The following is a 24,476-nucleotide window of genomic DNA, read 5'->3' on the forward strand; positions in this document are numbered from 1 at the left end:
TGCTAACGACCCCCACTGCTCTCAAGGTAGACGGCGTCGCGACCTGGATCCATCACACTCACGTCCGGTCAGCGGACCCATCCACGGTCCAAAAAGACTTCATCACCAAATGGAGCGTCGATCGGGATCAACGCAACCCACTGAAGCTCAAGCTATGGCGTGCTCCACCTGCCTGATGCTGGTGACATAACTCGCGATCACTCCTGTCGCCAGGAGCCCCCACAATAGACTTAGATGATGCCTGCATCTTTATGGACATGGCTCCAAAGAGACAGGGACAATTTATAGAAAAATCGGGAATAGACTTTAGTATCACATGTTTAATAGCGGAAGATTTGGCTGCCTGAAAGCGGCCATAATGCCAGTATTATGTTTCATTGTATTAATATGTTACATTAACCTTTAATTCTCTTGCAGGTTTGAATGTATATTGGTTGTCCTAAAAAAGAACTGTGCGGGATGACCCCCGAAAGTAAAGAGTGCCTAGCTGCCAAGAGGGCAGGTGCCCAACTGAACAGGGAACGGTGCCCATCAGGTTTTGGTCGCTGTTGAGAGACAGTTGACAGTTGACAGCCTGTGTACTGCTTGCAGGCCTGCATGACCATGCCCATGTCAGGGGTAGTAAAGCTAGGAAAGGCCTGGTTAGAATAAAAATCTAAGGCATGGTTATGCATGAAAAGAAATTAGCAAAGAAAGTCAGAAAATCTTAGAATAAATCAATATGTTTTTCTTCTTATATAATTCCTCCGAAATCTGGCAATACATCTCTTTGCATAAATTCAATAAGACCAGTTTCTAATGATGGTTTTCAGTTACCGTTCTTGTTGTATTTATGCAAACATCAGGATAGTAGATAAATTAATCTCGATTTGGCTTTTTTTAATGGCCATGGAGGAATTTTAAGAAGAAAAATCCTATTTCAATAAAAATTGTTACTTTCCCTTCCACCAGACCATTTGTTAAGATATGCCCAGTACAGGCCTCTAGCAACGGTGGAATAGAAATGCAGCCCGACTCATGATTGAGCCGGAAGTTCCAAGACAAAGGGGGGAATGAAAGGGTGAGGGCTATGCCCTCCCCTCCATCTTGCCTGTATCCTCCATGTTGGGGCCACGTGTAGCCTTCTTCCCGGAAGCCCAGGCCTCTGCTGGCCGCGCCCGGGATTTTAAACTAACCAATGACAATCAAGGGAAGTGCGCGCCATAGATATGACCACATCCTGTGTAACAAGACCCGGCTCACGCCTGGCCAATCGGCAGGGCCCACAATCCCCTTGCGTCACCCCCCTATTAAAGCCGGATTTTCCCATGGGAGGGGACTCTCTTCCTGTCGCCGGGGCCGGCCGGGAGCAGGGTCGGGCCGGCCGGGAACGGGATCGGTCTAGCTAGCCCAAAAATAAAAGGACCTTCTGCTTTTGCATCGAACTGGCTCCCAGTGTGGCATTTTGGGGATCTTGGAATCTGGGCATAACATTAAGAACATCTTTTGTTCTAATGAGGTTATTTTTGGTAGGTCACCAGAAAGACCAAGCCATGATTAGAAGCTTGGAAATTTCATACCTACCTCCACTCTCCAAAGAGAAAAGAGGGGCTAGAAATGAAGTTAATAATCAATCATGCCTACATGATGAAGCCTCCATAAAAATCCCAAAAGTATGGGGTTCAAAGAGCTTCCAGTTTAATGAACAGATCCACATGCTAGGAAGTGACACACCTCTACCCACAGGGACATCTTTTCAAATGACCATTCATTCACATGGTTAAAACATCCTTTGTAATAAGACAACAATAGTAAGTAAACTGTTTTCCTGGGTTCTGTGAGTTGCTCTAGCAAATTACTGAAGTCAAGGAGAAAGTTAGAAGTTGTGTGTAACTTGGGGACCCACTCCTCGGCATTGGCATCTGAAGGGAGTGACAGTCTTGTGGGACTAAGTCTTTAATTTGTGGGGTCTACAATAACTCCAGATTAATGTCAGAAATACTTGGTGTAGAAAAGCTCACACATCTGGTAAGTGTGAGTAGAGAAATACAGCAGTTTGTTCCTGCTCATGGCTTCACCTTAATTTACTGATTTCAGTTACTCCCTCCCTCTCCATAGAGTTAATTATTTTTTAATTGTGTAAAGTTTTACATATGTCTCATTTTTCCCCAATTGACCGCCCCCCTTCTGGCCATTCCCACAACGGGCAAGCCCCCACTGCCCAGTGTCTGGGGCCATTGGTTATGCTAATATGCATGCATACAAGTGCTTTGGTTGATCTCTAACCCCTTCCCTCCCCTGACATTTGTCTCTGGATCTATTCTTGTTCATCAAATTATGTTGATCATTATATCCCACATATGACTGAGATCATGTGATATTTATCTTTCTCCAACAGTCTTATTTCACTTAGCATAATGCTCTCTAGTTCAATCCATGCTGTTGCAAATGGTAAAAGTTCCTTCTTTTTTATAGTGGCATAATATTCCATTGTGTAGATGTACCACCGTTTTTTAATCCACTCATCTATTGATGGGCACTTAGGTTGTTTCCAAATCTTAGCTATTGTAAATTATGATGCTATGAACACAGGGGTGCATATATCTTTTCTGATTGGTGTTTCTGGTTTCTTGGGATATAGTCCTAGAAGTGGGATTACTGGGTCAAATGGGAGTTCCATTTTTTAACCTTTTCAGGAAACTCTATACTGTCTTTCAGAGTAGCTGCACCAGTCTGCATTCCCACCAGCAGTGCAGGAGGGTTCCTTTTTCTCCACATTCTCACCAGCACTTGTCCTTGGTTGATTTGTTGATGGTAGCCACTCTGACAGGTGTGAGATGGTAAGTTGTTGTTTTGATTTGCATCTCTCAGATGATTAGGGACTTTGAGCATGTTTTCATATGTCTCTGGGCCTTCTGTATGTCCTTTTTCAGTAAATGTCTAGTTAGATCCTTTGCCCATTTTTTGATTGGATCCTTTATCTTCCTTTTGTTAAGTTGTATGAGTTCTCTGTAAATTTTGGAGATTAAACCCTTATCTGAAATAGCATTGGCAAATATGTTCTCCCATGTAGTGCTTTGTTGATGGTTTCTTTTGCTGTGCAGAAGCTTTTTATTTTGATGTAGTCCCATTTTCTAAATTTTCTCCTTAGTCTCCATTGTCCTAGGAGCTGTGTCTGTAAAGGTATTGCTATAACATATGTCTGCTATTTTGCTGCCAATGGAGTCTTGTAGGATTTTTATGGTTTCCTATCTTACATTCAAGTCCTTTAGCCATTTTGAGTTTGTTTTTGAGGATGATGTAAGTTGGTGATCTAGTTTCATTTTTTTGCATGTATCTAACCAAATTTCCCAGCACCATTTATTAAAGAGACTGTTTTCACTCCATTGTAAGCTCCTACCACCTTTGTCAAAATTGAGCATAATGGCTTGGGTTTATTTCTGGGTTCTCTGTTCTATCCCATTGGTCTTATATGTCTGTTCTTGTGCCAGTACCAGGCATTCTAAGAACTGTGGCTTGGTAATATAGCTTGATATCTGGTATTGTGATCCCTCCAACTTTGTTCTTCTTTCTCAGGATTGCTGTGGCTATTTGGGGTCTTTTTTTATTCCAGATGAATTTTTGGAGAGTTTATTCTAGGTCTTTGAAATATGCCATTGGTATTTTAATAGGAATTGCATTGAATCTGTATATTGCTTTAGGTAGTATGGACATTTTAAAGGCCCGACAGCCTCTACTGCTGCTGAAATATCTTCTGGAGCAGCCGGCTCTGCCACAGAGACTGCGCCATCTTGAAGGGGAGAGTGGCTGTGATTGGCAGCCCAGGCTTACCTTCAACTGGGGAGACCTTGGATACCTCCTGGGACCCTACAACTACAACGCCCAGGAACCAGCTGCCTCCACTGCGAACCCATAAACACCAAGACTCCAGTCTCAAATGAACAAATAATCTGTCAAGGGGGAGACAAAGCGGCATGAATACACAGAAGAGCCCTGCACCTTCTCACAGAGCAGATAGAAGGAACAGCTGAATCGAACAACACCCACCTGGAAATAGCGAATTAAACACAGCTGGTGAGGCATTCTGCAGATGGAAAAGTCAGATATCGCCTAGAGAAAGGTGAGATCTGGGAGCCAGGCTTGAGGGAGAAACGTGCACAGCGGGATCTAGAGTCCCAGAGGAAGACTGTGCCCCCACAAAATCCACAGCCAGTGGGGTCAGTGTAGCCTGCGAATGTGGAAGGGGTTCCACAGGGCTGCTGGCAGAAGGGGTCTCTAGAAATCAACCCACAGCTGGGCTGGGCCCAGAAAGGCAGCCTGAAGTTCTACCAGTATACTGGCTGTGCAGAACCAGGGGAAAAAGATGCATGCAGAGACGTGCGCAGTGCCAGGGGAAAAAGACGCCAGTCTGCACGCTTACTCTGGTTTTTCTTTTTAAATCCTTGCTTTTGATTACTAAGCCCAGTACATAGGATCTTCCAATTAAAAACACCCACAGAGACTGCAGGGGAAAGTTGATTTGTGGAACCTGGGGATCAGAGTGGGGAGAAGCAAACAGAAAACCAGCTCTGGGGCAGTCCATCCTCTCAACCCAGTATTAAGTACAACAGGGAAAGCAATGTAAACACTGGGTAGAGAGGCCTTTTAGCCCTGGATATTAATACAAAAACACTGCCACCCAAGGGTTGTATCAGAAATTGACTCTTGTGTAAATACAACTAAAGGCAGGCTGAGAAACAAAGAGAACCTGCCCGCGTAAAAACAGGGTTGTGGCTAATGACACAGAGGAGCAGTGGATCGCAGAGAACTTCAATACTGTCCTGACTACCTGACAGGAAGCATACGTGCCAAACAGAACAGTAGAGGAAGTGAATGACCCTTCACTACTTCACATTTTTATCTTTTATCTTTTACTTAAGAAACTAATTTTTTCTCACTTGATTTTACCTTTTTTATTATTATACTTTTATTTTTAATTATTATTACTACTACAGTGGGGCCTTGACTTACGAGTTCAATTCGTTCCGTGATGGAGCTCATAACTCAAATTACTCGTATATCAAATCAACAGTGAACGAGTGAGACACGTGATGCTGGGCTGATGTTGTGACGTTCACTGTGATGTTTGCTGCGCCAACTAGTAGTGGGGTATCTGAAGCTGGCTCATAACCCGAATTTTAGCTCGTAACTCAAAGCAAAAAAATCGGCCGAGTGACGGCTCATATCTCGAAAAACTCGATAGTCGGGACACTCGTAAGTCAAGGCCAAACTGTACTATTATTTTACCTTTTTATTTTATTTTATTTTATTTTTATTTTTTTAAATATATTTTATTGATTTTTTTACAGAGAGGAAGGGAGAGAGATAGAAAGTTAGAAACATTGATGAGAGAGAAACATCGACCAGCTGCCTCCTGCACATTTCCTACTGGGGATGTGCCCGCAACCCAGGTACATGCCCTTGACCGGAATCGAACCTGGGACCTTTCAGTCCATAGGCCGACGCTCTATCCACTGAGCCAAACCAGTTTTGGCTATTTTACCTTTTTAAAAAGTTTTATTTTATTTTTTCTTTATTTTATTTTGGGATTAGTGTCCTACATTCTATTTTTATTTTTCCTTTAGCATTATTTTACTCTATCTCAATTTTTCCTTTATGCCAACACTCTCTTCCTCACTGCGAATGTGGAAGGGTTTCCACAGGGCTGCTGGCAGAAGCGGTCTCTGTTTCTCTTACCCTGTTCCTCCTTTAGTTTTCCCCTAACCTTTCTTTTTACTCCCTGTTTAAAAATTGATCTTACTTATATATCTAATTTCTGCTCCCCTGCTCCAAGTCCATACACACTTCTCTCTTCTCTTTCTACACTATCCAAATTTATTTTCTCTTCCCTTTATTTTTGTTTTGCCTTTTTCTTTCTTTCTGTCTTGTTGTTGTTTGTTTGTTGATTAGTTTGGGTTTTTGTTTGTTTTTCTTTTTTTTGCTTCTGTGTATGTGAGGAGAAAACTCCAATAAAACAACTAATCCCAAAAATGCAAGCAACAAACACCCAGATATGAATGCAAACCAAAAACAACTAATTCAAAAAATGTTTTGTTTTTCCTCTCCTTGCCTGTTATCTTCTTCTACTAATAGCTTAACTAATTCCAATCACCAATTCAGGCCAATCTAGTCATTATTCTCCTTTTCCAATAGTTAACAAATACATAGATAGATATATTAAAGAAGGGGAAAATTGATATATATATATGTATATATAAATTTTCTTATATATATTAGAGGCCCGTTACACAAAAATTTGTGCACTCGAGGGGGGTCCCTCAGCCCGGCCTGGGACCCCTCGGGGGATGACCACGTGCTGGATTAGGCCCGCTCCCCAGGGGATTGGGCCTAAGCTGGCAGTCAGACATCCCTCTGGCAGCCCAGGAGCCCTCGAAGGATGTCCACTTTCGAGCAGGGAGCAGGTCTAAGCTGCAGTTGGACATCCTTAGCGCTGCTGAGGAGGCAGGAGAGGCTCCCACCACCACCGCTGTACTGGCAGCCGTCAGCCTGTCTTATGGCTGAGAAGAGCTCCCCCTGTGGGAGTGCACTGACCACCAGGGGGAAGCTCCTGCATTGAGTGTCTGGCCCCTTGTGGTCAGTGTGTGTCATAGTGACCAGTCATTCCCAGTCCTTCTGCTGTTAGGGTCAATTTGCATATTACCCTTTTACTATATAGGATAGAGGCCTGGTGCATGGGTGGGGACCAACTGGATTGCCCTGAAGGGTGTCCTGGATCAGGGTGGGGGTCCCACTGAGGTGCCTGGCCAGCCTGGGTGAGGGGCTGATGGCTGTTTTCAGGGTAGCCACACCCCCTTTAGGGTGGGGGGGTCCCCACTGGGGTGCCTGGCCAGTCTGGGTGAGGGGCTGAGGGCCATTTTCAGGCTGGCCAAGCCCCCCCCAGCAATGAAAGCTCCCAGCCTCTCCTTTATTTCTTTTTTTTTCTTATTCTGGGATTTATTTACCTTCTATAATCGAAACTTTGTAGCCTTGAGAGGAGCTCAGAGTCGGCCAGGGTGGGCAGGAGGGAAGCTTGGCTTCCTCCATTGCCAGGGGCAACCAAGCCTCCTGCTTGCTCCAGCTCCGTGGCTGCCGACCGCCATCTTGGTTGGCTTAATTTGCATATAGTCACTCTGATTGGCTGGTGGGTGTGGTTTAAGGCATAGCGGAGGTATGGTCATTTTGCATGTCTTTTATTAGTGTAGATACAGTGGGGCCTTGACTTACGAGTTCAATTCGTTCCGTGATGGAGCTCGTAACTCAAATTACTCGTATGTCAAATCATTAAAGTGAACGAGTGAGACACGTGATGCTGGGCTGATGTTGTGGCGTTCACTGTGACATTTGCTGCACCAAGTAGCGGTGGGGTATCTGAAGCTGGCTCGTAACCCAAATTTTAGCTCACAACTCAAAGCAAAAAATAGGCCGAGAGATGGTTCGTATCTCGAAAAACTCGTTAGTCGGGACAAGGCCCCACTATAGTTTAATATATATTTTTTTTCTTTTTTGTATTTTGTTTTTTACTTTTCTTATTATACATTTATTCTCTTTCTAGCTCCTCTACACTGAATTTTGGCTATTTCTCCATTCATTCAATTCCTTCACCTTACCTTCTGGAAATAAGCTCTGCCTCAGCTTTATCTGTGTGTTTGTTGTTTGCATTTTTTGAATTAGTTGTTTTTGGTTTGCATTCATCTCTGGGTGTTTGTTGTTTGCATTTTTGGGATTAGTTGTTTTATTGAAGTTTTCTCCTCACATACACATATTTTTCTCCCTTATTTTTTCTTCTCTTTCTTTTCTCTTACATTTTTTCCTTTTCTCAATATCATTTTTGCACTCTTTTTTTATCCCCTAATTCTCTTTTCTCTGGTGGTCACCTTTATTTGGGGTTATTAGTATCATGAATACATTTGTGTTTGGTGCCTTGTGAGTTGTGTCTTATTGTGTGGCATTTTGTGACTTTAAGTCAATGCAGGAGAGAGCTACATAACCAGACACCTGGAGAGTAGTGATCATGGGGAGACAAAGAAACAACCTGCATACAAAAGAAAAGGAGGTATCGCCAGAAAAGAAAGTAAACAAATGGAGTCAATCAATATGTCAGAGAAAGAATTTAGAGAAACGCTGAAAAGGATGAAAGACAAATTCAACAATATGTGCAAGAACCAAGAGGAAATGAAGAAGAAACAAGAGGAAATGAAGAATGACATTGCTGCAATAAAGAACTCAATAGAAAGCATCAACAGTAGACTACAAGAAGCAGAGGACCACATCAGTGAGCTAGAAGACAAGGTAGGAAAAAATACCCAAGAAGAGCAGCATCTAGGACAATGGTTCTCAACCTGTGGGTCGTGACCCCTTTGGGGGTTGAACGACCCTTTCACAGGGGTCACCTAAGACCATTGGAAAACACATATATAATTACATATTGTTTTTGTGATTAATCACTATGCTTTAATTATGTTCAATTTGTAACAATGAAAATACATCCTGCATATCAGATATTTACATTACTATTCGTAACAGTTGCAAAATTTCAGTTATGAAGTAGCAATAAAAATAATTTTATGGTTGGGGTGAGCACAACATGAGGAACTGTATTAAAGGGTCGCGGCATTAGGAAGGTTGAGAAGCACTGATCTAGAAAAAAAATCTTAAAAAACAGGAAAAGAGCCTAAGGGAACTTTGGGACAACACAAAATGAAACAACATCTGCATAACAGTAGTGCCAAAAGGAGAGGAAGCTGAGCAAGGAATAGAAAACTTGTTTGAAGAAATAATGACAGAAAACTTCCCTGATCTTGGGAAGAAAAAAAACACACAAGTCCAAGAAGCTCACAGAGTCCCAAACAAGATGAACCCCAAAAGACCGACACCAAGATACATTATAATTAAATTGGAAAACACCAATAACAAAGTAAGAATCTTAAAGGCTGCCAGAGAGAGACAGAAAGTTAGGCTCTTTTCCTGTTTTTTAAGATTTTTTTCCTAGACCAGTGGTTCTCAACCATCCTAATGCCGTGACCCTTTAATACAGTTCCTCATGTTGTGTTCACCCCCAACCACAAAGGATCACCCACCAGACTATCTACTGATTTCTCAACAGAAACACATCAAGCCAGACGGGAATGGAATGAAAAATATAAAGTCATGCAAAGCAAGGGTCTGAATCCAAGAATACTGTACCCAGCAAGGCTATCAATCAAAATTGAGGGTGAAATAAGGAACTTCACCAATAAAAAAGGACTAAGGGAGTTTATTACTACCAAACCAGCAATGCAAGAAATGCTAAAGTGTCTACTGTAAAAAGAACTAGAAAGGGAAGAAGGAACACAGGCATAAAGAATAAAAATGGTGACAAACAAGTACCTATCAATAATCACTTTAAATTTAAATGGATTAAATGCCCAATTAAGAGTTAATATTTTTACTGCATAGTTCATGATAAATTAATAACAACATGTGAACATCCCCACAAAAAATAGGAAAAAGATATGAATGAGAAATTCAATAAAGATGGGTGGACCAAAAAAATAACTAAAAGGTTCAATCTTACTTGCAACAAGACACACAATCAATAAAAGTTATTAAATTGCTAAAAAAAATAAGTTATTTTAAGTAATGATATTCAAGAATTCAGAAGGTGTGGTAAATGGGCATGTTCTTCACTGCTTTCACTGCTAGTGAAAATATAAAGTTACAACTATATATGGAAGTCAATTTGACAATGCTTATTGCTTAACCCAGAAATATAACTTTTAATAATATATCATTAAAAAGCTAATTGTGGTCAGGAAAAAAAGATTTAACTGTTAGGGTGGACACTGCTATAATCACAATAGCTAAAAATTGAAAATAAGCTACATGTATCATATCAAGTGGATTAACATATACCTACACAATGGAATACCATTCAACTATTAAAGTGTCCTTTAAAAACATTTAGTGAGACAAAAACATCTATAACTAAGAAATTAGGTTTTACCCTATGGACTATCATAATTTCCAGTACTTCACACTCATTATCAGCCTTGATATCCTATTCTTATAAATTGTTCAGTGTCTGTCTTTTCATATCAGTCAAAGCTGCATGAGGAAGGGATATATCAGTCTTTCATTCTGCCTAGGACATAACATTTATAAGCTACATGACATATGCCTGGGATATGATATATATTACTTACATAGGTAAAGTAGAAAATCATTTTTTAAAATGCACATCAAAATGGTGGCACTGAAGTCACGTAATTACAGGTGATTGATTGATATTTTTCTCTGCTTGACCTAATTTTCTACCATCAATATACATTACTTTTGTGTATTATAGGACCCTCATTCTGTACCATTCTTTAATACTCCTTCAAAAACACAGTGTGGGAGAGAAGGAAATGGGCAGGGGCTTGTGCTGGGAAGGGGAACACTGACTCTTACAAAACAATTACACCATAGTGGCTACCATCACATTCTCACACCTCACAAAAGTTCTTATAAAAGTGAAAGGGAGAATTCATTCAACATACAAAAATGAAATATGTTGTTATCATAAATAGTAAACAACATTTCTGTTTTTAAGAAGATAATTTTTATAATTAAATATAGAGGTCATTTAGATGTTTTGCATAAAAAAAACCCTCCAGTCATATTTTCTCCCAAAGTTACTTAATGTTAAATATTTTAGCTTATTCTATATGTGAAATGAATGTTTATGCATGTTATTTGTGATGATATTTTAGGGTCAATTATCTTATTGACAAAGTTAACAATGTCACATCTGGCTTTATTGTGCTCTTTTCTAATTCAAATAGTGGGTGTAAAATTTAAAGAATTTAGAAATGTGTTCCTTGATAATACAAATACTTAAAAAAAAATGATTCATACAATTATTGATCTGTAATATTAAGCCAGAAAAAATTCTTATCCATTCAAAGAAATGTCACACAAACCGAAATTGAGGGACATTCTCAAAATAACTTGCTCTTCAAAACTGAAAACCAAATATAAACTAAAGATATGTTTCAGATTAAGGGAGACCAAGGAGACATGATTAAGTCCCATGTCTGATCCTAAACTGGAATCTGAACAAGATTTTAATGCTTATGCATTCATTCAAACATTCATTCATTCATTTCTGCATGTTATTACAAAATGTAAAAGTGGGAGAGGGAGGAATGGAAGAAAATTATATATCAAAAATGGGAAAAAGCGGGGGAGGGAGGAATAGAAGAAAGTTATATATCAAAAATGGGAAATTAACAATCGAGGAAAGTAGGTGAAGGGTATACTGAAGCTCTTTGGACAATTTTAAAACTTTTTGGAAACTTCTGAAATATCAGAATAACAATTATACCTACTAAATTATTCAGAATAGTTTTTCTGTATCTAATATAGTTATTTTTAAATCAGATATTACTACCAACATAATCTTAAAATAATCCGAGTTCAATAGCGAAAAGAACCACTAAATTTTAGAGATATTAATTGTGTCACTATACCACAAAAAGACAATAAAAAAGAACTAAGATATATTTCCCAAAGAAAAATATACCATACATTAAGCAATCCTTATCCTATCTAATAAAGAGGGAATGTGCAAATTAACTGTCACACCATCACAAAGATGGGGTGCCCACAGCCACAAGATGGCAGCACCCAGACCCCTCAGTCCCGCCAGTGTCCCCCAGCCCTTTCAGCCCAGCTGGGGGGGGGAGGGGAGGGGGTGCGGCAGGCACACAGTGTGGCCGGACCTGCCCTCAGCCCCCCAGCTGCCCAGGGCTGGCCCGAGGCGTAGGCAAGCCTCAGATGGCGGCTGCCCAGCCACCCAGGGATGCCCAAAGCTCAGGTAACCAGGGCTGGCCATGGCTTGCGCTACCGGCAGTGGCAGCAGCAGAGGTGTGATGGGGGCATCACCTTCCCCTGATCACAGGGTCGCCTCCTGGCCCTGAGGGCTCCCGTACTGTGAGAGGGGGCAGGCCAGCATGAATTTTCATGCACTGGGCCTCTAGTGTTACTGTAGTAATAAGCAATTTCAAATGAAATCCTTAAACACTGACAGACCACTATATGAAGTCATTACAATTTTTTAATATCATGAAAATATTAATATATTCCAATTTTGCAGAAAGATTTTTAAATAAGTTTGAATCATTTGAATCACATATATCTAATTACTTCATAAGCTTAATATAAGTTTGAGCATTTAAAACACTAGAAATAGCACATTTTATAAAATTCTTTGTGACAATAGCAACATTGGATGCTCAAAAACAAACCTTAAGGTCAACATATTTAGTGTATGATAGTATAAATTTTCAACAAAATCTCAAATTATAAAGTTTTGTACACTTTCATCTATGTTCTCTAGAATATCAAAGTTAATTTACATTATAAGCCTAAAGAAATGTTTGATGAAGAGTTTATCTCAAAGAATTTGTACAAATTTTCAATAAAGATGTAATGACTCACAATTTATTTCCCCATTAGGTTCCCCATTTGCTTTGTCTGGCTCATCTATTTTCTCCTCATCCCCAGCTTTATTGAAATATAATGACATTGTGTTACTTTAAAGTATACAACATGCTGATTTCATAAACTTATACATTGAAAAATTATTACCACCATAGCATTAGCTATCACCTCCAACATCACATAACTATCATTTCTTTTTTGGGGTAAGAATATTTAGGAACTATTTTTCAGCAAGCATACACACTTTAACAGCTGACAGCTCAATTTTGGAAATGAAATATATTTTAATAACCACTGCCTTTAAAAAATGTGAGTATACATTTTTGGGGACACCCTATATATTCCAGTATTTGTAATTATAATCACTACGCTATAAATTAAATGTCCAGAGCTTATTCATCTTATAAGTTTATTCTCTTTGACCAACATCTCCCCTTTCCCTCCAACCCTCACGCCCTGGGAACCACCACTGTACTCTCTGTTTCTATGAGTTTGGCTTTTTAGATTCCATATGTAAGTTATACATGTATCGAACAGTATTTGTCTTCCTCTCTCTGACTTATTTCACTTAGCATAACACCCGTAAGGTAGATTCATGTTGCAAATGGTAGGATGTCCATCTTTTTCATAGCTGAATAATATTCCATTTTGTGTGATATTCCACACACACATATCATATCTTTTTTAACAATTCATCCATTGATGTACAGTTAAGTCTATCCATAACTTGCCTATAGTGAATAATGCTGCAACAAAAATGGGCGTGCAACTTTCTCTTCAAGATCCTGATTTGATTGCCTTTGGATATATAGGATGTCCCCAAAAAATGTATGCATAACTTTGAATAATTATAAAGGAAGTGTTTATTAAAATACATTTCATTTTCAAAATTAAGCTATCAGTTGTTAGAGAGTGCACACATTTCGGGGGGGGGGGGGGCATCTTGTATACTCAGAAGTAGAATTGCTACAACATATGATAGTTCTATTTTTAATTTTATGAGGAACCTTCATACTGTTTCCATAGTGGCTGCATGAACTTACATTTCTTCAAAGAGTAAACAAGGATTCTCTTTTCTCCAGATCGTCACCAACACATTATCTCTTATCTTTTTGACAAGACATTCTTCTAACTGATATAAGATGATATCTTGTGGCTTTGATTAGTTGGGTACCCCTTCCTAACCTGGTGGCCACTGGTATGTCTTTTTTGGGAAAAACTGTATTCAGATCACTCTACCCAATTTTTCACCAGATTATTATTTTTGTTTGCTAATGAGTTGTATGAGTTCTTTATACATTTTAGATATTAACCTCCTACCAGATACATAATTTGCAAATATTTTCTCACACTTAACAGACTGCCTTTTATTTTGTTCATTGTTTCCTTTGCTGTGCAGAGCTTTTATATTTAATTTAGTCCCACTTGTTTATTTTTTCTTTTGTTGCCTTTGCTTTTGGTATCTAATCCAAAAAACCAACAAAAAATACATTGCTAACACTGATGTCAAGAAGTTTACCCCAAAAGTTTTCTTCTAGGAGTTTTATGGATTCAAGTCTTACATTCAAATCTTTAATCCACTTTAAGTTGAATTTTGTATATAATGTGAAATTGGTGGCCAAATTCATTCTTGTGCACCCAGCAATCAAATTTTCCCAACATCATTTAGTGGAGAGACTGTTTTTCCCCACTGTTCTTTTGTCAATTAATTGACCATATATGCATGTGTTTCTCAGCTCTCTATTCTGTTTCCTTGATCTCTGTGTCTGTTTTTATGTCAAAACCATATTGTTTTTATTACTATAGCTTTATAATATAGTCTAAAATCAAGTAATGTGTGCCTCCAACTTGCTGTTCTTTGCTTTGGCTATTTGGGGTTTTTTGTAGTTCCATGTACATTTTAGGATTTTTTTTCCTATCTCTGTGAAAAATGCCATTGAAATGATAGAGATTACAATGATTCTGTATTATCATATGGGTAAAACAAACATTTTAACAATACTAATTTTTCATATCCATGAATATGGACTATCTTTCCATTTATTTGTGTCTTCAACTTCTTTCAATATTGTCTTATAATTTCAGCATCTGGATCTTTTACCTCCTTGGGTAAATTTATTCCTAACTATGTATTTTACTCTTTTTTATGCTACTCCAAATGGAATTTATTTCTTAATTTCTTCAATTGTTTTCTCAATTTATGGGGGGCAGGGGGGTCAATTTGGTAGTATTTACTTGTTCTACCACAACCATTAGTCAACTGAACCTATTAATGACAATGCTTATTGCCTCGCTCATTAAATTTCTAAATCAAGTCTATTCATACCTTCTGAAGTTAGCTTATCAAGGAGCCTTCTGATTTTCAGGAAGGTTCCCCAAAATTCTCCAATAAATCCCTGCAGTTTTTGTAAGAAGAACCCACTAACTCTTTCCGGAATTCATTTTGACATGATATTTAACCATGAAATAAACATATCTTATTTCTATGCTCTGGTATCATCTCTAAACTGTAATATTTTCTAAAGCAATACTTTAATCCAATAGCCCTGAATTTGTTTAACATACAATTATATTCTTACCTGGGTCTTATTGAAGAGTTCTTGGAGGGCTTACTTACTATGCAGGTTTGCATTAGACCAGGAAGAAAGTGACATTTTGGGAAGTGAAGGCCTGAGCCAACAGGTAACTTCACTACCTCATTCTAATGTTAATTTTAGGTATCAATTTGGAGGGTATTTATGAATGAGATTAAATATTTAAATTGGTAAACTTTGAATAAAACAGATTGTCCTCCACAATGTAGGTGGACCTCATCCAATCAGTTAAAGGCCTGAGCAGAACAGAAAGGCCTCTCAGAGCAAAGGGGAATTGTCAAACAGACTGACTTTGTTCTTCATCTGTACCACTGGTTCTCCTGGGTTAAAGCCTGCCAGCCTTTGGAATAAAACTGGAACAGGGCTCTCCTGGGTCTTGAGCCTTGCTGGCATCCACAATTACACAAGCCAATTCATTATACTAAATATCTTTCTTTATATATACACTAGAGGCCCGGTACACAAAAATTTGTGCACTCGGTGGGGAGCGGGGGGGTCCCTCAGCCCGGCCTGTGCCCTCTCGCAGTCTGGGACCCCTTGGGAGATAACGACCTGCTGGCTTAGGCCTGCTCCCGGGTGGCAGAGGGCAGGCCCAATCCCTAGGTGAAGCCCCTGGTTGGGCTCAGAGCAGGGCCGATTGGGGAGTTGGGGCGCCGCCACCTGTCATGCACAGAGCAGGGCGGATTGGGAGGTTGCGATGCCACCCCTAGTCATGCTCAGGGTAGGGCCGATTGGGGGTTTGGGGCACCGCCCCCTGTCACACTCAAGGCAGAGTCAATGGGGAGGTTGCGGCGCCACCCCGTCACGCACAGAGCAGGGCCGATCAGGGGGTAGGGGCGCTGCCCTCTGTCACTCACAGAGCAGGGCCCATCAGGGGGGTTGGGGCTCTGTACCCTGTCATGCACAGAGCAGGGTTGATCAGGGGATTGAGGAGCTCCGCCCGTCACTCACAGAGTAGGGCCGATAGGGGAGTTGGGGCACCGCCCCCTGTCATACACAGAGCATGGCAGATCAGGGGGTTGGGGCGCTGCACTGTCACACTCAGGGCAGGGCCGATGGGGAGGTTATGTCTCTACTCCATCACACACAGAGCAGGGCCCATGGCGGGGGGGGGGGGGGGGGGGGGGTTGGGGCGTCGCACCCTGTCACACACAGAGCCGCAGGGCGATCAGGGGGTTGGGGAGCTCCCCCCTATCAGGCACAGAGCAGGGTTGATCAGGGGGTTGGGGCACCTTCCCCTGTCATGAACAGAGCTGGGCGGATAGGGAGGTTGCGGCCCCGTCCCCTATCACACACAGAGTTGTAGGGCGATCAGGGAGTTTGGGCGCTGCCCCCTGTCACACTGATCCCGGTGCTGGGAGGCCTCTCAGCTCCGCTGATCCTGGTGCTCGGAGGCATATTACCCTTTTACTATATAGGATAGAGGCCTGGTGCACAGGTGGGGGCCGGCTGGTTTGCCCTGAAGGGTGTCCTGGATCAGGGTGGGGGTCCCGCTTGGGTGCCTGGCCAGTCTGGGTGAGGGGCTGATGGCTGTTTGCAGCTGGTCACACCCCCTTCAGGGTGGGGGTCCCCACTGGGGTGCCTGGCCAGTCTGGGTGAGGGGCTGAAGACCGTTTTCAGGCTGGCGGGTGACTGAAGCTCCCAACCGCTCCTTTTTTTCTTTTTTTTTTATTCTGGGCCAGCTTTAGCTCTGAGGCTTGGCTCCAGCTCTGAGGCCTCGGCTGCTGAAAGCAGGTATCTGGTTTGTTTGGGTTCTATAATCGAAACACTGTTTCAACTCCAGCGCTGAGATCCCGGTTGGCTGAAAGCAGGTTACTGGGGTTTTGTTTAGCTTCTATATTTGTAACAATGTTTCAAACTGCAAGCTCAGAGGCCGGCAGCAGCAGGCGGGGAATGTTGGCTTCCTCCGTCACTGAAGCAAGCAAGCCTCCTGTTAGCTTCAAGCTGCCTGGCAGCCGGCCGCCATCTTGGCTGGCATTTAATTTGCATATCGCCCTGATTAGCCAATGGGAAGGGTAGTGGAGGTATGGCTAATTACCATGTTTCTCTTTTATTACATAGGATATCCTATTGGTTTTGTTTATCTGGAGAACTCTAATATATCCATGAATATCTTACCCAAGTTGGACATTCACATAAGAGTGTCCTATATCATGGGAATGAACTTTTCAAAGGCAAAGAGTTTGTTCATGACGTGGAACAAGTGACCTTGAGACTTTGCTGAGTAATTCAGCATTCTGTCCCATTCTGAATTTGGTAACCTAAAACCAGAGTTTCTGATTCCCCACTCTCATTAATCAATACAATATTTCAACAATGTAATTGGAAATTTACATCACAAAAATGCAAAACATCTATTAGCTACTATTATGCAATTACCCTAATCATCAACCTTAATGCTTTTATTAATTTCTCAGACTAAATCAGTTATGGATCATGGTGAAAAATCAGTCAACAAACTAATTGAACTTTAAGACATAACTGTTCTCAAGGTGCTTACAATAACATGGCAGTTTAAATAATAGCAGAGAATTTCAAGACTTAAATTAATTTAATGGTTAGTTATCACATGGTATTAAGAGTGGGAGAGGCCCTGGAAGCCAGTTTGCTAAATTAAAATTTTAACAGAAAGCCTTTCACAACCCAAAATGGTACTCCATTCAGAGCAAGAGCAGAAACAAAGCCAAAAATATGAGGATGCATTTTGAAAAGAAAACATTTGAAAAAAGATTCTATGCTTTTTTAATTTACTTGGAAAACTCTCCTCAGGAAAAAAAAAATTCCATTTGTAATTGGGAATCCCAGGCAACAAGCATATGTATAGTACTACTTCTGTTTAGGTGACTAAATTGTCATTACTTCTGGCATGCTCTCATGAATACACAGGGCTTATGGGTGAGGAATGGATTAGAATGGACCCTGAGATTCTCAAAGGAATAAATACCACATTAAAAGTCCATGCTGCTGCTATCCCTTAGTGATTGAAAGTTTTGGGCTAATCACCAATGCCCTCACTAGCACTGACCTACCTATCTTTATTGCTTACAGCATCATGTCCTATCTCAATCTCTCTTAAGCATTAACAGTTGTAGTTTATGTCTGAAGTCATTCTGTTTTCCAGAAATTTCTATGATATGAAGATTCTAACAACAAAGAGTGTTCTCTACCTAGGGATCACACTAGGAAATACTGCCCCCATGTAGCATTTATTTTGAAACTGATTCATGGTTTGGTTATTGCTATACAGAAGTATTCAAATGCACACACTCATACACAAATAATCTACCACGCATTTATTGTCTAAGGACACTGTGGCTTCTTCATGCTTGCACAGCATTCTTCCTCCAAAGTTAACAAAAAGATTTTCACATATTTTATCTTAAAATGTTTTGGTACTTTTTTAGGTTTAATTTCAGAATCAACTGGGATTTATTTTACTGTATGGTGAGAAAAAAAGAAATCTAACTTTTTAAATTGAATGGCCAATTGTTTTAAACATTAAAGAAACCATCCCTTACCACTATTTTGAAATGCCACTCTTAACATACATCTACACAGCAGGTCTATTTCTATCATCTATATAATAAAAGGCCAATGGCCGTAACGACCAAAATGAACAAACAAATGGTCACAAGGAAGTGCATGGAGCACCTCTCAGTCCCTCCCCTGTGGCCCACAGGCTCCTATCACAGCAAGAATTGTGGCCAGCAGGCAGGCGGGAGGGTGTTAGGTGGGCGCGGCAAGAGAGGCAAGGGCCTGATCCGCAGCTGCTGCAGAGGCTGTGGATCAGGCCCAGAGATATGCCCGGAGAGAGAGACAGCTATCAGTGGGGTCGTTCTGGATTTCCCAGAAGAGCCAATGGCTGTCTAGGAGGCGGAGCTTTTTGACACTGACTGGTATAGAAACCGACCAATCAGAACCAAATCTGGGTGAAGTGTGAGGAGCCAATAGCTGCCTAGGAGGCAGAGCTTTTGACACTGACTGGCATAGAAACCGACCAATCAGAACCTAATCTGGGTGAACTGCAAAGGCAGAACCTAAGGTGGGGGCTGAGGAGGGGTTTGAAAGGCAACAGCTGTTTGGTGTAAGGTGTAAGAAAGCAGTTCAATTTTTTAATAACCAGTTTGGCAGTACAGTGCATATGGCTGGCTATCAGTCCTGATATAGGGGTTATGTATTTTTGTCTGCCAAAAGCAACTCCTCCTGCTGAAAAATGCTTTTCCCCCCCATTTAAGCAATCCTATCCTACATAATCTAAAAGGATAATATGCTAATTAGACCGCACCAACTGGCCATCTTCCGGATGTCCTACTTCCTTCCGGACAAAGCCATGGTGGTGGGAGCCGAGGCAGAAGCAGTTGGGGGCGAGATCAGGCTGGCAGGGGAGGGCAGTTGGGGGTGAACTTGCCTGTAGGGGAGGGCAGTTGGGGGCGACCAGGCCTGCAGAAGAGGGCAGTTGCAGACAACCAGGCCTGCAGGGGAGGGCAGTTGGGAGAGAGATCAGGCCAGCAGGGGAGGGCAATTGGGAGTGACCAGGCCTGCAGCGGAGGGCAGTTGGGGGCAACCAGGCAGGCAGGGGAGGGCTGTTGGGGGCATTAGGCAGGCAGGCAGGTGAGTGGTTTGGAGCCAGTGGTCCTGGATTGCAAGAGGGATGTCCGACTGCTGGTTTAGGCCCAATCCCTTAATGGGTAGTCAGACATCCCCCAAGGGGTCCAAGATTGGAGAGGGTGCAAGCCGGGCTGAGGAACAACTCTCTCCCCCGCCCCATGCACTAATTTCATGCACTGGGCCTCTAGTCACTAATAAGTATTTTAGTTTTAAAGTACTTTTTGTCATCATTTTAAAATAGTATAAAAATCACTCTTGTGCCCACTTTATTTTTTAGAATCAATCTGTTCAATTTCCCTCACCTTTCAACCAACCCCACCACACACACACACACACACACACACACACACACCCCACTGTGATTCTGATTAGCTGTCACTGATCTATTGATTTTAGAATTAAAAAATTAAGACTATGAATTTTCTACAACCCATACTTATGAATGTATAATATTATTACGGTTGATTTTCCTCTGAGGTCTGATTTGTCATCCATCTTTGTAATTATGAAATCTTTGTAGCACTGTTTCTAATTTATTCTTAATTTTTCCAACTAAATCTAAGTTATAAGTTATATTATAACTTGATAGCTAGAACAGATAATAATAGTGTGAACCATAAGCACTGTACTTTAAAATATTACATAGGTTTTATATATTTTGTTTGTTTGCTTATTAGGTTCAAATTTGCTTATTTATGAATCTGTAAAGAAAATCAAACCTAATTATGTTATTCAAATTCTTCATATCCCTACCATTTTGGGTCTACTTAATATGACAATTTTTAAAAATATGTATTAGCATCACCATGTGGATATGGTTTTGTTAAATTTTCTTTCTCCTCACAAGAGTTTGGGAATGATATGTTTTGTGCTATGTTGTTTGATGTGTAAAAGGCCCTAACTGTTAGAATGTTACCAAATGACATTATATATCAATATAAACACCTTTTCTTTTTTCCCCCATGCAGGGTATCCATGCTAAAAAATTATTTTCAGAACTCATATGGCATGTCTTACTTTCACTGTGTTAGTACTGTCTGGTAGAACTCAACTTATTTCTTTATCTCCAGTCTGTATGTATTAGGATTTGTTTTCTAAACAGAACACAACTAGATTTGCATTTTAATCCATGGTGGGAATACTTACTTTTATTAAGTTACCCCTTTATAATAGGCTAATATAATTTATACTAAAATACCTCTGTATTTAGCGTAATTGCTGACATTTTATTTTTCCTGATTACGACACATTTTTATTATGCTTTTAGTCCTCCCTATTTTTTCTGTGTCTGAATCAAGTTTTGTTTTTGTTTGTTTTTTTCACTTTGTAGCCACTTATAGCATTCCAAACTCATGAAGTTCTTCACATATATGTCAAACTACCAGACTCACCAACTTTTGGTCTCTCTTATGCAGTTAATAGAAAACTAATCTAATCTATCTCCCTTTTTTGTCTAACCAAAAATAAGCTGAAATATTCTATATTGGGGATAATAACAGTAAGTCACCTTAAGACAATACCACTTTGGAATTTAATAAACTTAGGTAATATCTATATGCGCCAGGAAAAGGGAGGACAAGTTAACTTCATATTTACTTAATTAATAAGAAGTTAGTGCCACTTATCTTTCAAACATCTCTGCATCCTGAAAAAGACAAAGCTCTTACCGTTTCTTTTGGAATCTGCATCTGGCTTGGCTCTGCATTCTAGAAGAATTGAAGAAAAACATAAATACAGACTGACCAAAGCCATCTTCAACACAAAGGGACACAAGGTTTAATTGAAAGGAAATTATACTGGTTTTTAAAATCCACAAAATAAATAGAGTGTGATTATATTTTGGCCGATGTATTACTCTGTCTTCCAAACTTTCACTGGGATGCTTATGTTATCTTGTGTGGGTGTGTGTTTTACGTTTTTCTAGATGTATGTTTTTAATTGCTCATTCATAGTACATCATCAATTTAGTAGAGAAAGAAAATCAAATCTCACCAAGCAGCTCTTCTATTCATAGCACTATTTCTAATTTATTTTTAATTTTTCCAACTAAATATAAATTATGTTATATGATAACTTGATAGCTAGATCAGGTAATAACAGTGTGAACCAAAAGTATTGTACTTTAAAATATTACATATGTTTTAAATGTGATTTATTTCATATATTATAGAGTAGCTTTAATTACAGAGTTACAAGGTTAATTTAAAATCTACATATTGATAAAAGTATTTCATTGTAGACACAGAATTTATACACAGACACCCCAAACCAAGGAAAAGTTTGGTCATTGGATTAAAAGATCATTTTAAATGCACCCTTTAAGTTTTCAGAATTTTATTCTTCTAAATCTTGACAAGCAGATGCAACATTAGTAACAGACTGACGGCCTACTGGCTCACTCCTTAATGAAACGCTCAAAGGCAATAAATTAAATAACCAAGAAAAAAAAGTAGGTAGCAGAAGGGGAAAACAGAAGCATGTAATATCAAAATTGGACAAGAAGAACCTCAATAACCTTAAGCTGACTGTATGTTGGCACTAACTATAGAAAGGCTGCTTAAGAGCGTGTGCAAGCTTTGGCAATCTAATAATGCTAATACCCAAACTCATACTGAGGAAGAATTAAGCTTCATCAAATCATATCTAAATCTTAGTTTTGCTTTAAATGCAAATTTACAACTTAATAAAGACATCTCCAGATTTAGGATCAGGTGGCATTTTAAGCACAAAATTGGATAACAGTGTGGGGGAAAGAGCAATGCATTAAACATTTTAAAAGAGAAATTTTTCCAAAATCTACTTAAAACAAAAGTGCTCACTTTTCAGTTTTATTAAAATCTGAAATTTCCACAAAATCACAAAAAATTTTGGATCTGTTAGTAACCATGAGATGGGACATTTTTATAACTAAAATTTATCTGACTTATAATAAAAGGGACATTTTATTCACCATGGCACATCCATACTTGAAGTATCAGCTTAAGACCGTGATTGGCAAACCTTGGCTCATGAGCCACATGCGGCTCTTTGGCACCTTGAGTGTGGCTCTTCCACAAAATACCACGTGCAGGCACGCATGTACAGTGCAATTGAAACTTCATGGCCCATGCGCAGAAGTCGGTATTCTATGGAAGAGCCAGTATTTTGTGGAAGAGCCGGTATTTTGTGGTAATATGAATTGTTTTTTAGACAAAGCTATAAAGCTATCTGAAAGAGATGTCAAATGTTGTAAAATGACCCAGCTAGAATATTTAAAATACCATTTGTACATGAAGTAAAACAAGTTTCACCAGATCAAAAGATAAAGGTGATTCCTCCAATTATGTTGTTTTTATATATAAATAAACTTTGCCCTTTTTTCAGAAAAACACTTAGGACTATGTTAACTTAATATACATATTTCCTTTTCACCAATACTACATAAATACTCTTATTTAATATTTAGATGTGTTGATATATGCATAAAAACTGAAACAGTTTGCAAAAAAAGTTTTTTCATTTGATTTATGTTATTTGCAATAATGTTTATGTTAGTAACTAATGGTCATGGGGCTTACTGACACTCAAGTCTTTTTATTTTCAATAACAATATTTTAAAGGTATTCCTTTTCTTATAAGAAGCAAGCATCTTTATTTGCTTCCATGAAAATCTGAAATCTGAAGGTTTGTCACAGGTAGTAGAGAACACAGCAAACTTTCAACAAGAGCCTTTGAAGTGACAGTAATGAAATAATCAACATCTCTGTATTCAATTAGGCCATCAGAAATTATTCAGTAATAAGCATTTGCTGTCCTAGAAAATATCCCTGCAATTTTTAAATAACCCTACACTCAACATTGTAGATATCTATTTCCAGACCTGAAGAAATTTGAGAAAAGAATGCCTGTAAGGTTGAAAGACATATAAAATATAGAAACTACTAGGAAAATATCCCAATAAACATTGGTCGTCAGTAGGTAGCCCAGACCAACCCTGGCTCATGTGCTCATGTGCATCAGAAATCTTTCATGTGCTCTAAATTTACACACCAGTTCCCTTGGGTGGAAGGCATCTTCTTGGCGAAAGACCAGAAGGCTCACTGTCCCTTCCATCTTGGTGCTTCTCAACAGGGAAACAACTTCCTCTTGGGATTTGCCTGCTAAATCTACTCCATTTACCTAAAACAAACAAAAAGTTTTCAGCTGCAATCTTGTGCAAACAGATAACAGAAGAAAAGACACACATTGTAGAACTGATCATATCTGCTATAAAACATAACTCATTTCATGGTAAAATTCTGCATAATCTGATAACCACCAGGCTGTTGTGCTAATAAAGAAATGCAGATCAGGTTTCTAGAAGTGAGACATGAAGTAGTAAATCTTCCAGTGCTTATCAAAAAATCAAAAGCTACAGTCACCAGAGCATTAACAAGTAATAAACAAATTATATAACATGTCAAGTTAACACAAAACTTCCTGGCTGTGAACTGAGATATCTTAGTGGCCTGTGTAGCATAGGTTTTCTTATACCAAAATAAAAAGTTATATCTTTTATAGGGGGCAGTAAAAACACACTCAAAAATATTTTGAGCAAAAATATTTTAACTTTCAATGTAATTCTACTAACAATTATGAAGATAAACTTTTTCATCCCTAAAAGGCTAACATTAAAGAACAATCTCCACAAAATAATCCTGGAGATAATTTTGGAGGAATAGCAATATTTCACCTCAATATTCTTCAATGTTTTAAGAAAATTCTACCAAAACAAAAAGATTTAAAAAAACCAAGTCCTGAGAGTTACATCATTTT

General features: G+C 39.6%; 1 protein-coding gene across 23 annotated transcripts in view; it reads right to left on the reverse strand.

Annotated features, from left to right (window-relative positions):
• Window positions 1-24,476, reverse strand: part of PARD3 (par-3 family cell polarity regulator) — a 798,768-nt gene that overhangs the window by 324,277 nt on the left and 450,015 nt on the right. For all 23 annotated transcript variants that reach the window (XM_070429321.1, XM_070429362.1, XM_070429354.1 and 20 more), the window contains 2 exons: window positions 23,712-23,840; window positions 21,350-21,388 (listed from right to left, as the gene is read on the reverse strand). In XM_070429321.1, coding sequence (XP_070285422.1) covers window positions 21,350-21,388; window positions 23,712-23,840 — 168 coding nt within the window. The remainder of the gene's footprint in view (window positions 1-21,349; window positions 21,389-23,711; window positions 23,841-24,476) is intronic.

The sequence above is a fragment of the Myotis yumanensis genome, unplaced genomic scaffold (assembly GCF_028538775.1).
Source record: "Myotis yumanensis isolate MYYU_CA2020_CCGP unplaced genomic scaffold, mMyoYum1.0.hap1 SCAF_1, whole genome shotgun sequence".
Taxonomy (NCBI): domain Eukaryota; kingdom Metazoa; phylum Chordata; class Mammalia; order Chiroptera; family Vespertilionidae; genus Myotis; species Myotis yumanensis.